At 37.6% G+C, this 14,787-nt stretch overlaps 1 protein-coding gene across 2 annotated transcripts; it reads right to left on the bottom strand.

The window, feature by feature from the left end:
- Nucleotides 1-6,314: 6,314 nt before the first annotated feature.
- LOC124721916 (proteoglycan 4-like) lies at nt 6,315-14,061 on the bottom strand. Of its 2 annotated transcripts, none has more exons than XM_047247069.1 (3): nt 13,944-14,061; nt 10,573-11,973; nt 6,315-9,460 (listed from the first exon to the last, which is right to left on the bottom strand). In XM_047247069.1, exon 2 carries the CDS (start codon nt 11,933-11,935, stop codon nt 10,715-10,717), a length of 1,221 nt encoding a protein of 406 aa, XP_047103025.1. In that variant the 5' UTR covers nt 11,936-11,973; nt 13,944-14,061; the 3' UTR covers nt 6,315-9,460; nt 10,573-10,714. The 2 variants fall into 2 exon arrangements, with proteins under 2 accessions (XP_047103025.1, XP_047103026.1); XM_047247070.1 differs by lacking the exon at nt 13,944-14,061 and adding an exon at nt 13,448-13,579.
- Between the last annotated feature and the right edge of the window lie 726 nt (nt 14,062-14,787).

Genomic DNA, 14,787 nt, shown 5'->3' on the forward strand with positions numbered 1-14,787 from the left:
GATGAACTAGTAGAATTCCATTTTATTTTGTAATTTATTTTCCCTTCTATGGTTCTGTGCAGATCAAGGTAGCCACCATGAGCAGCAGGCCTACAGATAAAAACCAGCCCTATGCACCTAGAAGTGCAAAGAATAAAGCAAAATATTAAATGGAAAAAAAAACTATTACATCAAAAAACGTGAGCCCTTTGTGTTATGAATGATGTTACTGATTCTAAAGCAATTGAAGCAGAAAATATAGAAGTTATGCTTCATTGTATAGATGATGGCAGTAGACCCATTATAACATACAGCATTTATAAGGATCTGCAACTCTTCCCAATGTTGCCAAATTTTCTAAAAATGATTCTGTAACTCGTACAGATAGCAAGTCTTCCCATCCCAGCCATGTTACGTCCAATCAAAGAGAAGTTAAAAAGCATGGCAAGCTGTCTAGCCCCTGAGACATCTTCAGGCCAAAGAGAGATGGAAAGTATCATGTGTCTGAGGATGTTACATATTCTATAAGTCAAAAGCAAAACAACAATAACTGATGAATGGCCATGCAGCTTTGATTGTGATTATTGGATTGCAAATGGAAATAGTGAAGTGTAACATATTAACAGTAATCCTTTGTGTTCAATGAAAATGTACAATAATTTCGCCAAAAGTCATTTTCCACACATAGGCATAATGTAACAAAGAAAATGCACATGAGAGATTGTGTTATTCAGAATCTGAAGGGGACATTTGTTTCATTTGCGAAGTTAAGATTCAGATGGTTTGTTAGGTTCTATGAAACATGGATTAGGTGACTGAAAGAAAATATTTTGTTGGAAAAGCACGAAGAAAGCACTTTACAAAAAAAGTGATAATTTTGTTGTTAGTTCGCAAAAACAAGGATGTACATGTCTATTCTCAACCTGTGAGTCAAACTGAGACTCAACTAAAGTATTGGCAGACTCTCTTAGAATGAATTATTGCAGTTATAACTTGTGTAGCAGAATGGGGTTTTGCATTTTGGTATAAAATTGTTGGATCACCTTATAGTGAAAATTATTTAGCTTTAATGGAATTAAAAGCCAAATATGATGTTTTTCTTGACAAAAATATACATGGAAATGAAAGCGAAGGAACATACTTCATATTTGTTAAAAACAATATGCAAGGAATTTATCCATGTCATTGCATCAAGCATGTGGGATCATATTACTTGTGGAATTATGGGATGCAGATATGATTCTGTATCAGTGTATTTCACTCCAGATATATTGCACACAGACTTGCTGGCTCTGATGGTGTGCTCTGTCCTGTCATCGGAACCAGTCAAAAGATTTGTAAGGTTCTTGGGCATCGAAGGCCATACTGCTGAGCAACTCACCCAAAGCTTACTTGATTTTTAAAATGAAAATGACATTGATATCAAAGATTGTTATGGGCAAAGCTATGACAATACCACTAACATGAGTGGGAAATATAGTGGCGTAGAAGCACGAATTAAGAAGGTAAATAAATACACAGAACACATTCCATGCTTTGCACATCCATTAAATTTTGTTGGCATGTGCACTGCAGGATGCTGTACAGAAACATTCTTTTTCTTCGATTTTGTTGAAAGCCTCTGCACATCTTATCCACCTCTATCAGTCAGTGGGGGTCTTCTTTTGAAAGCATTGAAATAAACTAACTCAAAAATTTCTAATTTGAAAAGGTTCGGTAATGAGGTGGTTGGTCTGAGCAGATGCTATGAAGTTCCTTTTGGGTGACATCTAATAACATGGATCAAAAGGTAGTGTGTCATAATCAGGCTTACAGACTAGTTTCAAGGCTAGAGAATTTAGAAGTGGGAATAATGACTGTTGCTTGGAATGAAATCCTAGAACACTTGCAAGCACTTTGCTGCAGTTGTCTGATCCGGATGTTAACATGGGATACACTCTTCATAAATTGTTACATAGGTATGTCCAGGCAATGTGGTCCACATTTTCAGATATTTAAGCTGACCAGTTATGAAGAATGTAGGTAACAGACTGGAAGACAGCATAACTGAAATACGAAGTACGGCCATTTCAGTGGCTGTGCTGCACTTGAAGTTGGAGAAAATCAAACGCCTGGTCAACATTTTCAAATTCAGGTGTTTATGGTCAAAATTGATAGTGTGCCATGGGCATTAGGTGAACACATCGAAGTGTATAATCATGTGGCTAGTGTATTTGGAATACTTCAGGATTTTACATCTTTTAGCAGCAGAAGAGATCTTAAAAGGAATTCCAATTATCATCAGTGCTTACCCAGATTATTTGGAAGAAATTCTAGGTGACAGACTGGCGCAGTTTGCTGAGCTGCACAAAACAAGTGTGGCTGCTGCTAATGACAGCAAAAAGCATGAGCCCTTGGGACTGCAGTTCTATGAACTTTTAATGGAAAATTGATCATAATCATGTTTCCCAACTGTAGAAATAGTCTTACATATTTACTGATCACCAGCTGAACTGGAGAACATTCTTTTTCAATGTTAAAGTACATTAAAAATGAGTGAAGGAATACCATGGGAAACGAATGTCTTAATGACCTTACCATAGTGAACATATAATTTGATTTTCTTATAGAGATTGGTTTGACTAGTGTTACCTCTAAATTTGCCCAAATTTAATTAAGGAACCTTTTTTTGTAAAGTATTGTTCTATTTTGCACTTTCCACAGGGCCCAACTACATCCATTCCCACAGATGAGGGTGTTTATATTTTGACAGATCAGCAAAGAGCATGATTGTTGCCAGGTACCAACCATTCTTTAATCATTAAAATTGCAATGCCATGAAGAAGACGGCATGCAACAAATGTCGAAATACCGTGAAAAGTACTTACATACATTGGATATAGAAATGATTGACAATTTAGCACAATTGCAATAAGTATTTAAGACTAATGTCATCTTAATACTGTATATAATGAATCTAGGCCTTTATAGTTCATGGTTTATTGTTCTATGATATTGCTGCTCATGTTGATTGAGATCCCCCAAACTGTCATGCAAATATGAAATTGATGGGTTTGCGAGGAACGTACTTGATGTCGTGCAGGATCTCATTAGCCCCAACACAACTAGTGCCCAAGAGGGCACACATATTGTTTGCTAGGCTGTGTTGCAGAATATAGCCACATCACATACTTTGAGCCTGGAAATGGGCTAGACTGCAACAAGTCAAGCATGCTCACAGTCCTCGTGACATCTGTAACACCAGACTGTCAGCACAGCAGCCACTGTTACGGTTTTTCTTGTTGTGTCACCAGAGAGAGAGACATGCTAATAGTAGTGCACCAATCCACAACACTGGATACAGATGTGGCATTGCTTCATGTTTTCAGATGAGTCCTGGTTCTGCGTACTGAAATGGTGTGGATGTATCTATTTCTGGAGGCTCCGAAGAGAACGGTTGTTACCAAATTGCATTTGAATCACATTGTGTAATTTTGTGAGGTGCTGTTGGGTACACACCACAATCATATCTGGTTTGGTAAGCCGGTAATGTGGCATTACATTTCTAACATGTTAAGGCCGGTGACTATGTCTTATCATTGAGGTCTCCATGACAGACCTTGACATGGAAGGTGTTAGATTGCTATCCACAACTGCACATTCTCCAGATCTCTCACCCATAGGAAACATCTGGACATGGGCTGCTGAGAAATGGCTACACCACCACTCTCCAGCCACTACAAGTGATGATCTCTGGCATAGAGCTGAAACAGCAAGGAAGTACTGATTTGCGATCCAAACTCAGTTTGACTTTTATGCCTTGCTGGGTTAGAGCCAATGTTGCTGTCAGATGTGGCAGCTCTGTGTAGTTAAGTTTCACATCCTGTATACTGTCAGATCACTTACAAATTTATTCACTTTTTTTGCACTATATTGTTTATTCGAAATAAGTAAAATTTCATTATTTACTATCCTTTCTTGTGCTGCAGTTTCAAATGCCTCATATTTGGAAGTCAATTTTCTCAATGAGCTTTTGCACTTGCTACGACAAGGTATATCTTTCTTCCATCTGCTTATACTCTGATAATTCGTTCTTTGAATAATGGCATTGTTGATTTCAGGTAAGTCCAGCAAAAACTGGATGGTCGTATTCCATCACAGATATCTTACAGTATATGCAGTATCGAGTAATGGAGTGAAATGCAATGCAGTTATCTCATTTCCAGCTGATATATGCCACCAGATACTACATTCCTCCTCTCTTTACCTTCTCAAGCAATATTTACGTTTCAGTTGTGTTATCTTGAGAGCTGTTCTCTATAACTGATACGAGGCCACTACTTTTGGAAGTGAAAATGGTATTTGAACACAGCTTGAATGTCTGTTTCATGTAAGTATTATAGTATCACAGTAAAAAATGCATTCTTTGAAGTATCACAAATAAAATAGCATTTTCACAAGATTTGCAGGTGTGCAGTCATGTCACAGTCGCCATAACATATAGAAGTCACCTTCAGATGATAAATTGTATTAATCATGCACCATAGATACGAAAAATAGTCTGGGCACAGGATTATCATCACTCAGTGCTTTAAACAAGAAAGAAAGCTATTTTGACTCATAAATTCTGCGACATTTTGGTATGTAACCATGGCAGTGTGGGAGCATCAGAATCTCATTGGTGAGTTGATACCTCATACTATGTTTGCCATCAGTTTTCACAGAATATCCATATAGACATTTGCCTGCAGATCATGAGCATCATTTTCCTTCCCTACATCATTCCTTTGGAGACTGGAACAGTCAGCAAGCCAATGCAGCAACTAAAATGTTTCAAATTTCCAGACTTTTGTCAATTTCATTACTAGTTCCCCAGTAAAATCCCTCAGAATTGCTGTGTTCTCAAGGCCATCTAACCTTGGTGCTATTGAGCATGTATTGTACATTTACAAGAATACTGTGCATACTTTTGGACTGTGCTGTTAACCTCTCTCTGGGAATTTTGCAGTTTCAATGTGAGTTCATGGACCATTGGGGGGACCTCTACACACCCCACATTTTGCAGAATCCAGAGAGAGAGCATGGATACAGGAAGACTGTCACATCATCAATCTCTCAGCAATACAAACCCTGAATCATAGTTGAGGAATCCAAAGTTTTTAATGTATTAAGAATAACCGATTTGTATTTATGCTGCTTACTGTTCAACAGCCTGGTAATGTGGAGCTATGACACAAGAATCTGCTCTTGTGATTTGTATTTCATCTGACACATCCACTTTTTTGGTTCTGTCTACTGTCCCACATGATCAGTGGAAACGTCCATATATTCAAGAAAATAATTCCACTTAACAAAGTGCAGTATCATGTATGTTACAGGTGCAATGTCTGAATTGAAACACAACATGATAATTTGCCGTCCTCATATTGTCACAACTACTATATTTTTATGTAACAATTCAGTCTTTCCACGCATTTCACAGTCTGTGTCACTGATTTGAGCCCCGTGGTTACCTCATTGTCCTCAGAAAACAATGACCCAACTGCCAGGCCTGACATTTCACTTAACCACCCACTACTTCCAGTAAACTGCATTGGATTTGGTGTAAGAAAGGTCCTGGGATCATATATGTGGAAGAGCCAGTCACCAAAATGCAAACACTTCAATATCCACAACTTCATAACCATCTCAATAATCCTAGTCAGGTCCATTTCCATGCCTATTTCATATTACTGTTAGGAATACAATTTAACTTACAAGCAGTCACTGACAAGTAACTTCTCATTTTGCCACCAACAAAGTACTGACCCCCTTGCAAACAATTAATCCTTCCCTGCCATTACCTTCCTCCATATGGGAGCAACAGTGACAGCTACTTCCTCTTCAGACTTAAAATTCAAACTCTGCCAGACCCTCTCACCTTCAAAATAGAACTCCCTATATGCTTGTTTTATCACCAGCCATCCCTGTTGTTTCTTGAGGAAACTGCTGTTGCATTCTGTATTAAATGAGGAGAATATCAATTTGTTGCCAAATATATATGCGCATACCAGTTGTTGATGCATTCACAATGGCAGAATGTAACTTTGTCTTCTGTAGAAAAAGAAATGGACTTCTTTTTAACAATATCTTTATCATTTGTGTCGCAATCATTTTCTTACCCAGGGCCTTTCCATTAAAACTTCAAATCACAATTGTTTGTTGTTCTCCCGTACATACATTATTGACTTGTAATCAACATCTTCAACAATGGTAATGACTCTACTTTCACGATAAATTAATATGCTGAATTTATATACAGCCTCTATAAGATAATTGTAGTGAATTAAAACCAAGAAAATTAACACACACAGAAATTACATTTATAGTTTATTTCACATATATCAAAATTATGAACATAGGAATAGCATACATCAATTTTGTAAGCAACTTAAATGGTATTTATCTTAAACATTTAACACCGAGACAGACCATTTCTGCTACGAGACAAAACACACAGTCAATATGTGATACATACAGGTTATAGTGGTTGCTTGCTGTGCTTGTTCTACCTGGAAAGTTATGTATCGAGTATCACCTTTTGAAAGAGTTTCAGCTGGCATCTCCATCACTGACACATTGTAATGAGTAATTTATAATCTATTTCTGCCGTAAAAAAATATACAATTAAACTCTAATTTTAAGACTTGTGAAATAAAGTGAAATTGGTATTCAAAGCAATTAAAGAAAAGTAAGTAGAGAAAATCATCATATATAAATGTTTCACAATAGTTACTCCATGAATTAGCTTGCTTTCAGTGTACAGTTAGAATTATTTTTTAAAAAAATAGCTTTACAATTCAAATTTGTATTTTCTTTCTGCTAATAACTTTCTGTATTTGCACAGTCTGACATCAGCCAAGGACTGTGTAGCAAATGTGTTGTTTTTTTTTATAATGATTATCATTTCACCACCCACATTCTTGCATCTTCTCAATCATCATTTCAATGAAAGCAGATTCTTTTGCTTCAAATACAACTAATGAATTCACAATGAATGCATGGTTTTATCTTCTCAAACAACTGTTAGTTCTTCAAAACCTTCAATGCCCATTTAATAAAACACAGTCATTGTTTACAAAACGATTTTAGTTGTTCTCTGAAGCACCTTTGACATTAACACCACCAATCAATCATGACAGAAATAATGAATATCTTCTAAAAGCTACTTTTTGAACACAGAATACAATAAACAATGAATTGGTCATTCACTACAGTAGACATCTGAGAAACCTGTAAAATCTTCACTTTGCTGTAATTAAAATGAAATCAGGTGAGAATTTATAAATGAAAATACTACTCCCTTGCTTTGTTGTACCACACCAGTTGCTTAAGGTTCCACCTACCAGCCCATAAGTGACATCACATTTGGCAGAGCTCTACAACATGATGTGGTCTTAAAGTGAATCAGATGCCATACGAATAAATAAATCAGTGAGATTAAGTAGTTCAGGGGAAGCAAAGTACATATAACGTCCTGAAGTACAAAGTTCCAACACAAAACAGTTTTCATGGGATATTCACCATCAGATTAGTACCAAGCCTTTCCCTTACAGAGAAATCCAAAATTGAGAGGACAAATCTGATACTTCAGTAAACGTCATTTGGCCACACAAATAATTTTAATAACTAAATCACAATTGGTAACACTTTACTTATTAGGAATTTGGAATTGGCTGCCAGCCACTAAACGGAGAGGGGGGGGGGGTGTTTACAGTCACCCATCCAGGTACTGACAGGGGCCAACGTTGCTTGCTGGTCACTGGGGCAGGAACCAGTCGCGCCAGCAAAGCAATGCCGTTGGTTACTAAACAAATAAATGCTTCACCTTGAATTTCTGTTGCATCATATTTGTCCATCTCTAGCGATCAACTTCATCACCTGGTGATTACATTTCAGCAGGCCAAATTATATCCTGCTGCTGCGAAAAACTATACTCTTAAAGTAATATTTCATTTCCTTACTGTCTTGAACTCAAATGATGGCTGCATTATTACGTTAGTCACAGCTGACAGCAAATTTCTTACCCACAGATATTATGTACATTTTTGTACAACTGTAAGACATTCAATTCTTCAATGCTGTTACACTGAAATGGTGATTTTCATATATGTCACAATAATGCATGGCTATGTAACTAAACTTGATGCTCTTATAGAACAGTAAAACAGTCTTTCAAAAGTGACACAAACAAATGTGCAGAAACAGCTGGAGTTTTGACTACTTCACAGTTACATTCTCACAAAATTCACATTAAAACATTTAAATACATGGAGTGGCTGCTATACTTGTCAGCATTATACACACAGAAATAATTTCTTTATATTTTGCACATATATCTTCACAATTTTCCAATTACAACATTCAATATATTGATAAATTAGCTGTAGTTCTTAACAGCATTACAGATACATCAATAATGTTCGTCTTCCGTAAATCTATTGTTAGTGAAATCAAATGAAAACATTCAACTATATAAACATGATCCAAATTTATACGTACCAGGTGACAGATGACTTGACTGCCCAATGAAATGGAGGGCTGTAGCTCAGCTATTCAAAAGTTAGGCAATTAAGTCATTGATGACTATGGGCCAAATGAGATATAGCAAGACAAATAAAAGATGAGGGGTAAAAATATACAGGGTGTAACTAAATTCCCTTTACAGTCCTCGAGGGCAGGTTCCTTATACCAAAATAATAAAGTCGAGTAAACATGGGCTCTATCATGCCTATTAAGAGCTCTGGGCACTTGTTCAATAGAAGAAATGTGTCACAGTAGTGAAGATGAAAAAGTGTGCACATAGCTCTTACGGTATGCATTTTACAATCTATGTTTGCTGAAATTGTTTTCTAATGTTCTGGTCCATTCTACCTCGTCTTAAAATATGAAAAGCAAAGACCTTGCAGTATCAGAGACATTTTTCATAGTATTGAAAATGAAAAAGTGTTCATAGCTTCTAAAGTATGCACCTTAGAGCCCATGCATACTAGACTTTTTAGTGTAAAGAACCTGTCCTCAAAGTCTGTAAAGGGAACTTAGTTACGCCCTGTACACAGTTTACTGCCACCTAGGAAGTATAGTAAATATTTGCATGTAAGAAGTTATCACCGAATGTATCTACCTGTCATCATCACCGACTCTCTATACCTGTCATCTTCAGACAGAAAAAATATTATTTAACTTTCATAAAATTCAAACAAAAATGTGGAACCTCTGGCTAAAGTGTCACCAGCCATCTTCAGACACAACTTTCTTCACAGTACACAAATAAATCTTCAGAACATTGAAATGTAAATACTAAAGACATGGTTTGATACTCTGCTTTCTTCAGAAGCTTCCTTTGTGGCTTCAGTTCAGTTTCACTTTTTAGTCCCGCCATACCCATTCATATTGGTTCACCACTTACTCATTGCCAATTACAACATCCACATCTTTATCAGCCATCTGACACAGTTGCAACCTGGAAAAAAAATTGTTTGTAACCTGATCTTCAGGAAGATGCTCTTTCATTTATTAATTTTAAGTCTTGTATTATGAGGAAATGGTACGATTAATTCAAACATGCTTCTTAAATAATAAATGTTAAAAGTATAACTGCTTGCAGTAGGTCAAAATACATCAAAATAAATGAAAAATGCCATGGGACCCTTATCTTTTCCACGGTGAGTTAAGACATCTCTTCATTGTCACAGAAAATAACTGTCTGCCAGGGCAAATTGGTGGCTCTCCTAGAAAGGCAGGATGAATTTTTATAGGTAGGTGTCACCTGTGTGTGTGTGTGTGTGTGTGTGTGGGGGGGGGGGGGGGGGGGGGTGATCTGCAGTTACATATTCAGGAAAGCACAACCTCCTCATCCTGCATACTTGGTAAATGGTTTGACGTACTATAAAAGAATGAAGAAAAGAACAGCTATGTCCACAGTAACACTGATATTGTAATATAAAAAAACGTCATGGCAACGGGAAGAGGAGGACCATGAGAAACGTGATATACCTCAAAAAGTTGAGGGACCTGTAACATGTTAAGACAGGCTTACATAATAATAGTGCTGGTAACAATGCTCCATTCTGAGACCAAGTGTCACATGACATAGCAAAAAAACAGAATTAAAAGATCTAATTGTCATTAGCAGTGGACAGCAGCTTTTTGAGCAGTTGGTTTAGCAGTTTACGTTCTTGAAGATGTCAATAATTGCTACCAATGATGCTTTCTCTTCCACTAGCAAAATCCAATTAAAGAACATGAAAAGTTGTAAACACCAATTAATTTGGAAAATTAATTTTTCTACAACACTGTTGAACTGCCATATCCACAATGGGGAACCAACAAACATCCCACATAGTTCTCGCACTGCACAGTTATAAATCGTCAAACCTTAATCATTGTTGTTATAAAAGTACAAACTTACATAGCTACCAACTCACAAATGGGAATATATGGCAATACTTGCTTCCAGGAGACAAACAGAAATGAAATTATACAAACTAAGAGTTGACTGTGTATTTCACGAAGAGAATACATTCACGAACCTGAGTATTAATCTGAATACTTTTTGGAACACAACTGCCTTACCTAAAATTTAGTACATCCAGTGCTCTCACAAGGTTTTCTGAGAAGTGCCAGTCATTGATACATCTGAGGTTGTTTCAGTGTCCTTTTCACTGTCAGTCGGCTCACTGTCATCCGATGCGTGAGCACTCGACTCCTCCACATATCATTGATCTCTAAGAGATCTGGTTTTGCGCTTTGCTCCCCAGCCGTGGACCTTCCTGCGTTTGCTGCGCCTTGTCGGTTGTGCACGTTGTTCTTCTGGTGCCTTTCGCTTTTTAGATGATGGCTGTGCAGTTTCCTTCTTAGCTGGTTGTGTTCGTGTAGATTTTGTTTCAGCAGACGATGTAGATGGTTCGGGTGTATCATCTGGTACTGCTCTCTTTGGAGTCCCTTTGCGTCTGCCTTTACCTTTCGAAGCAACACCATTTGGAATTTTAGGTACTAGGGGTTCTTCTGGCTCTGCATCAGGCTCCTTGCCAGGTTCATTCTTGTCCTCTTTTGTCTGTTCAGTGGCTTCTTTATTATCAGCTGCAGATGTGTCATCGCTTTTCTTTGCACACACCTCATCTTTGTCATCTGCCATACCCACAACATTATCAGCTCCCTTATTCTCTGGATTTTCCGTGATTTGACTTTCAGTTCCTACAGCTACCCCTGCATCTTTGCTAACTGTGTCTTCATCTGCAGCAACATTCTGTATGTCACTCTTTATTCCATCATCTTTACTAGGTGCAGTATCCTCTCCCCCTTTATCTCCTGGGGTTTCAGAACTCTTTTCTGCACCAACAGTTCTCTCTGTCTTACCATCTGAAATCCCTGCTGGGCTGTCTTTGGGATCCTCGCCCACCTCCTTTTCTGAATGTTTGTCATCTGGAATCTTCTTTGTATCATCCTCTGTCTCCTTGCTTTCTATATTCCTTGCTGACACAGATGCTTCCTCACTGTCATCCTTTGTGGTCTCTAAGCTGAGGGCTGTCTTACTTTCTGAACTTTCAGCTTCTTTTATAGTTTCACCACCTCCAACTGATTTTGTTTTGCTACGGTTATCACCTACTAACTTTCTGTCATCACTGTCAAGATCTGTACTGGCTTTCGTATCATGAACTTCTGATAGTGACTTAGATTCCATTTCACCTAACTTGGTAGTCTCCTTATTATCTTCACTGGTCAATTTTTCTTCTAGCCCAGTTTCTTTGTTTTCCGGTGTATTGACATTCTTTGACTCCTGGTTAGGGTTTTCGTGATATGTAGATTCTGAGCCATGCTCTTTTGTTTCAGCACTTTGAGTGTGTGTTTTCTGATCTTCCTTAGCCTCATTATCCTCAGATTGATCAGTTTTTGCTGTTGATACACTTGCAGACAAACCTGTCTGTGAGGCTGCCATCTTATTGTGGCAGGGTTAATTGCCTCTGTTATTGCAACCTGGAATAAAATTATGGAGACCATGAGACACATTTAACAGACTACATAACATAAATCTAATACTGCATTATTGGCTTGAATGAGTAATTATTAACAAATTCAGAATTAGCATTCCACTACTAATTTTCTGGGCATAGTTTAATATATCTAAAATAGCAGTCACATCCACACTAACCTACTGCATCACACGTACTCTGAAATACTGGTACCAAATAAAGAATCGATAACATTGAAGAAACTAGTGCTTGATAGTTATGATGATTGTAGCGCATCATTTCACACACTAAAACACTCTTACCAGGGGTATAATATCAATGTGCTAGTACTTTATTGGCCCGTTTTGCGTGTCAAGTTCGAGTTTTGTTTCAAATAACATGTTTACCTGTTCCCCAGTTAACTGAAGAAAAACTGACCACGTCATAGACTGAACAACGCTTACTGCGCGCATATAGCAACACTAGCTTTATGGACGCACAGAAGAAAGAAAAATGCCGCGCGCGCGCCCACACACACACACACACACACACACACACACACACACACACACACACAGAGAGAGAGAGAGAGAGAGAGAGAGAGAGAGAGAGAGAGAGACTAATTTTGTCGTACATCGAAATGTAAACTTACCGTGCAGCAACAAAACAGTAGTATCATCCGGTGCAGCAACAACTTACAGTTGACAAAGAAAGTGAAGCTATATTTATATGACATAAATGACACAATATATACATAGATCTGAAAATATGGTTTCCAAATCTATACATTTTCTCACATACAATGACTGATGACTAATAAATAGGCATTCATTATAAATGACAATGACTAGTGTACCATGAGCGTAATGAAGTGCCCTAACGATCATCTGGGAGCTATATACACGTACGTCATTTGGAATTTTTGTCAAGAGAGTTTTAAATTATCAGCGTTGAACTGTTAAGTTTCGAAAAAATTCACATTTTCTAAAATTTAATAAGGAGCACTGTACTACAAGAAACAGATTACTTAAGTTACTGTTGACGCAGTTTCAGTAGCAACAAATCAGTGGTTCGGTTCAGTGTGGCTCACTCAGGATATCTCAACACAACCGTCCACTTCAGCGGGGAAAAAAAAAAAATCTCTACCATCCCACTTATTGCAAAGCCACCGCACATTTACACAAATGGTGGAAAAGGAAAGATGATACTACGAGGTATTGATTTAAATACCCGTTCCTTACGACAAAAGAGGGTAAAACCGTATATACATAATAACTCTCGTACGATTTCAACTGTAAACTCTCGGCACATCGTAATAGAACCGTCCAGACGGAGAAAAACTAACAGGTGGAAAACAAACATTTATGCGAAAGCGGTCTAGGATCAAAGCGCGTTATGTGTAGCAACACGGACAATTAGATATCTTTGTTCTGGCCATATTAAAAGCTGCAAATCTTAAAAATATAAGATTCTCAAGAGCAAACTATATGCGTTCTTACCTTAAGTAGCTTTGCACTCTCGAATCGACGGGTTTCCTGTAAACATTATTCTAAGCGGACACTTGGTGATTAAAGCTAACTAAATTAACGCTATCCTTAAGAAAAAGTGAATGCTATCCTTGTGCAATTAAAAATTACACATTGTTATGTGAAAATGCGCATGTACGCGCCAAAATACCGGTACATCTGCGACGATAAATTACGCCAGAAATTAACAGTTGAAGTAGTAGTTAACAAAAAAGAAAGTGTTTAAGCTACTTTCGTGTTGTTCTTTACTTTATCAGTGGCAATACAATTATCGTATTCATACATGGGCAAATGTATAACCCTACAATCAAAATTGGTTCAGCACATCCAAGTTCACATCCTAACAATCCCTAAAAGAAGAAAATTATGTTGTACGGATAGGAAAACTGAAAATAAACAGTGTTCACCCCGCCACAACAAAACGAAATTAAAAAAAAAAAAAACACAACACCACACCTCACTGACGTACCTGCACTTGCCCTCAGCATACATCAGCTTCCAACGTCCACCGCCTACTGATCGATGGAAGCGACAACAGGTACTTTTAAACACTGTAGTTCGGCGGTGGGCGGGGAGAGCAAGAGGAATTCTCAAAGATAACAGTAGAAAGATATAGTACTTCCCATTGTGAACCTCGACAGAAGTGCACAAGCTGTCGTCGATCATAAATGTTTTATATTTGTTTATACATTCAGGCGATTGTATGACGTACAAATATATATCGTGCGGAGAAATGCGTTATTTTAATAGTACAGTGTGTATGACTATAATATAATTTGTTGCTTGTACAATTACATATAACAAATATACTGCATATGTAAAATAACTGAAGTGCAAGACTTTAATGCGAGAAAGTACAAGAAATATGTCTTATGATCGGTAAAGGTGCGGTTGTAAGTCTAAATTTTACTACAGGTAACTCAAATGAACTCGGCCCATGGCCCGTCCAAAGGCAGTGATATATCTGCGCAAATGTCTGTGCATGCCGTAAATCGACTACTCGCACGCCATCTATCGGTCAAGATATGAAATTTCAGCGGCAAGCAACTAGGCTCTCCAACCTCAAAGTTTATCCAATTTATTACGAAATTCGTGATGGAGGAAATTCTGTAATGGTCTCTGTTCGCAACTTGAGCTGCAAAAAACAAATAAATAAAATATAAAATGCAAGAAACAAAGTCCGATCAGAATGGTTACTTCGCGAGTTGCATGGCGAACCCGATGATTGGCGTGATTATTTGCAGATGGGCACACATACTTATGTTTGACGCTCATAGTCCATCGTATAATACGGATAAAATTTATGTGGGGAG

This window comes from Schistocerca piceifrons, chromosome X (genome assembly GCF_021461385.2).
Source record: "Schistocerca piceifrons isolate TAMUIC-IGC-003096 chromosome X, iqSchPice1.1, whole genome shotgun sequence".
In the NCBI taxonomy this organism is placed as follows: Eukaryota; Metazoa; Arthropoda; class Insecta; order Orthoptera; family Acrididae; genus Schistocerca; species Schistocerca piceifrons.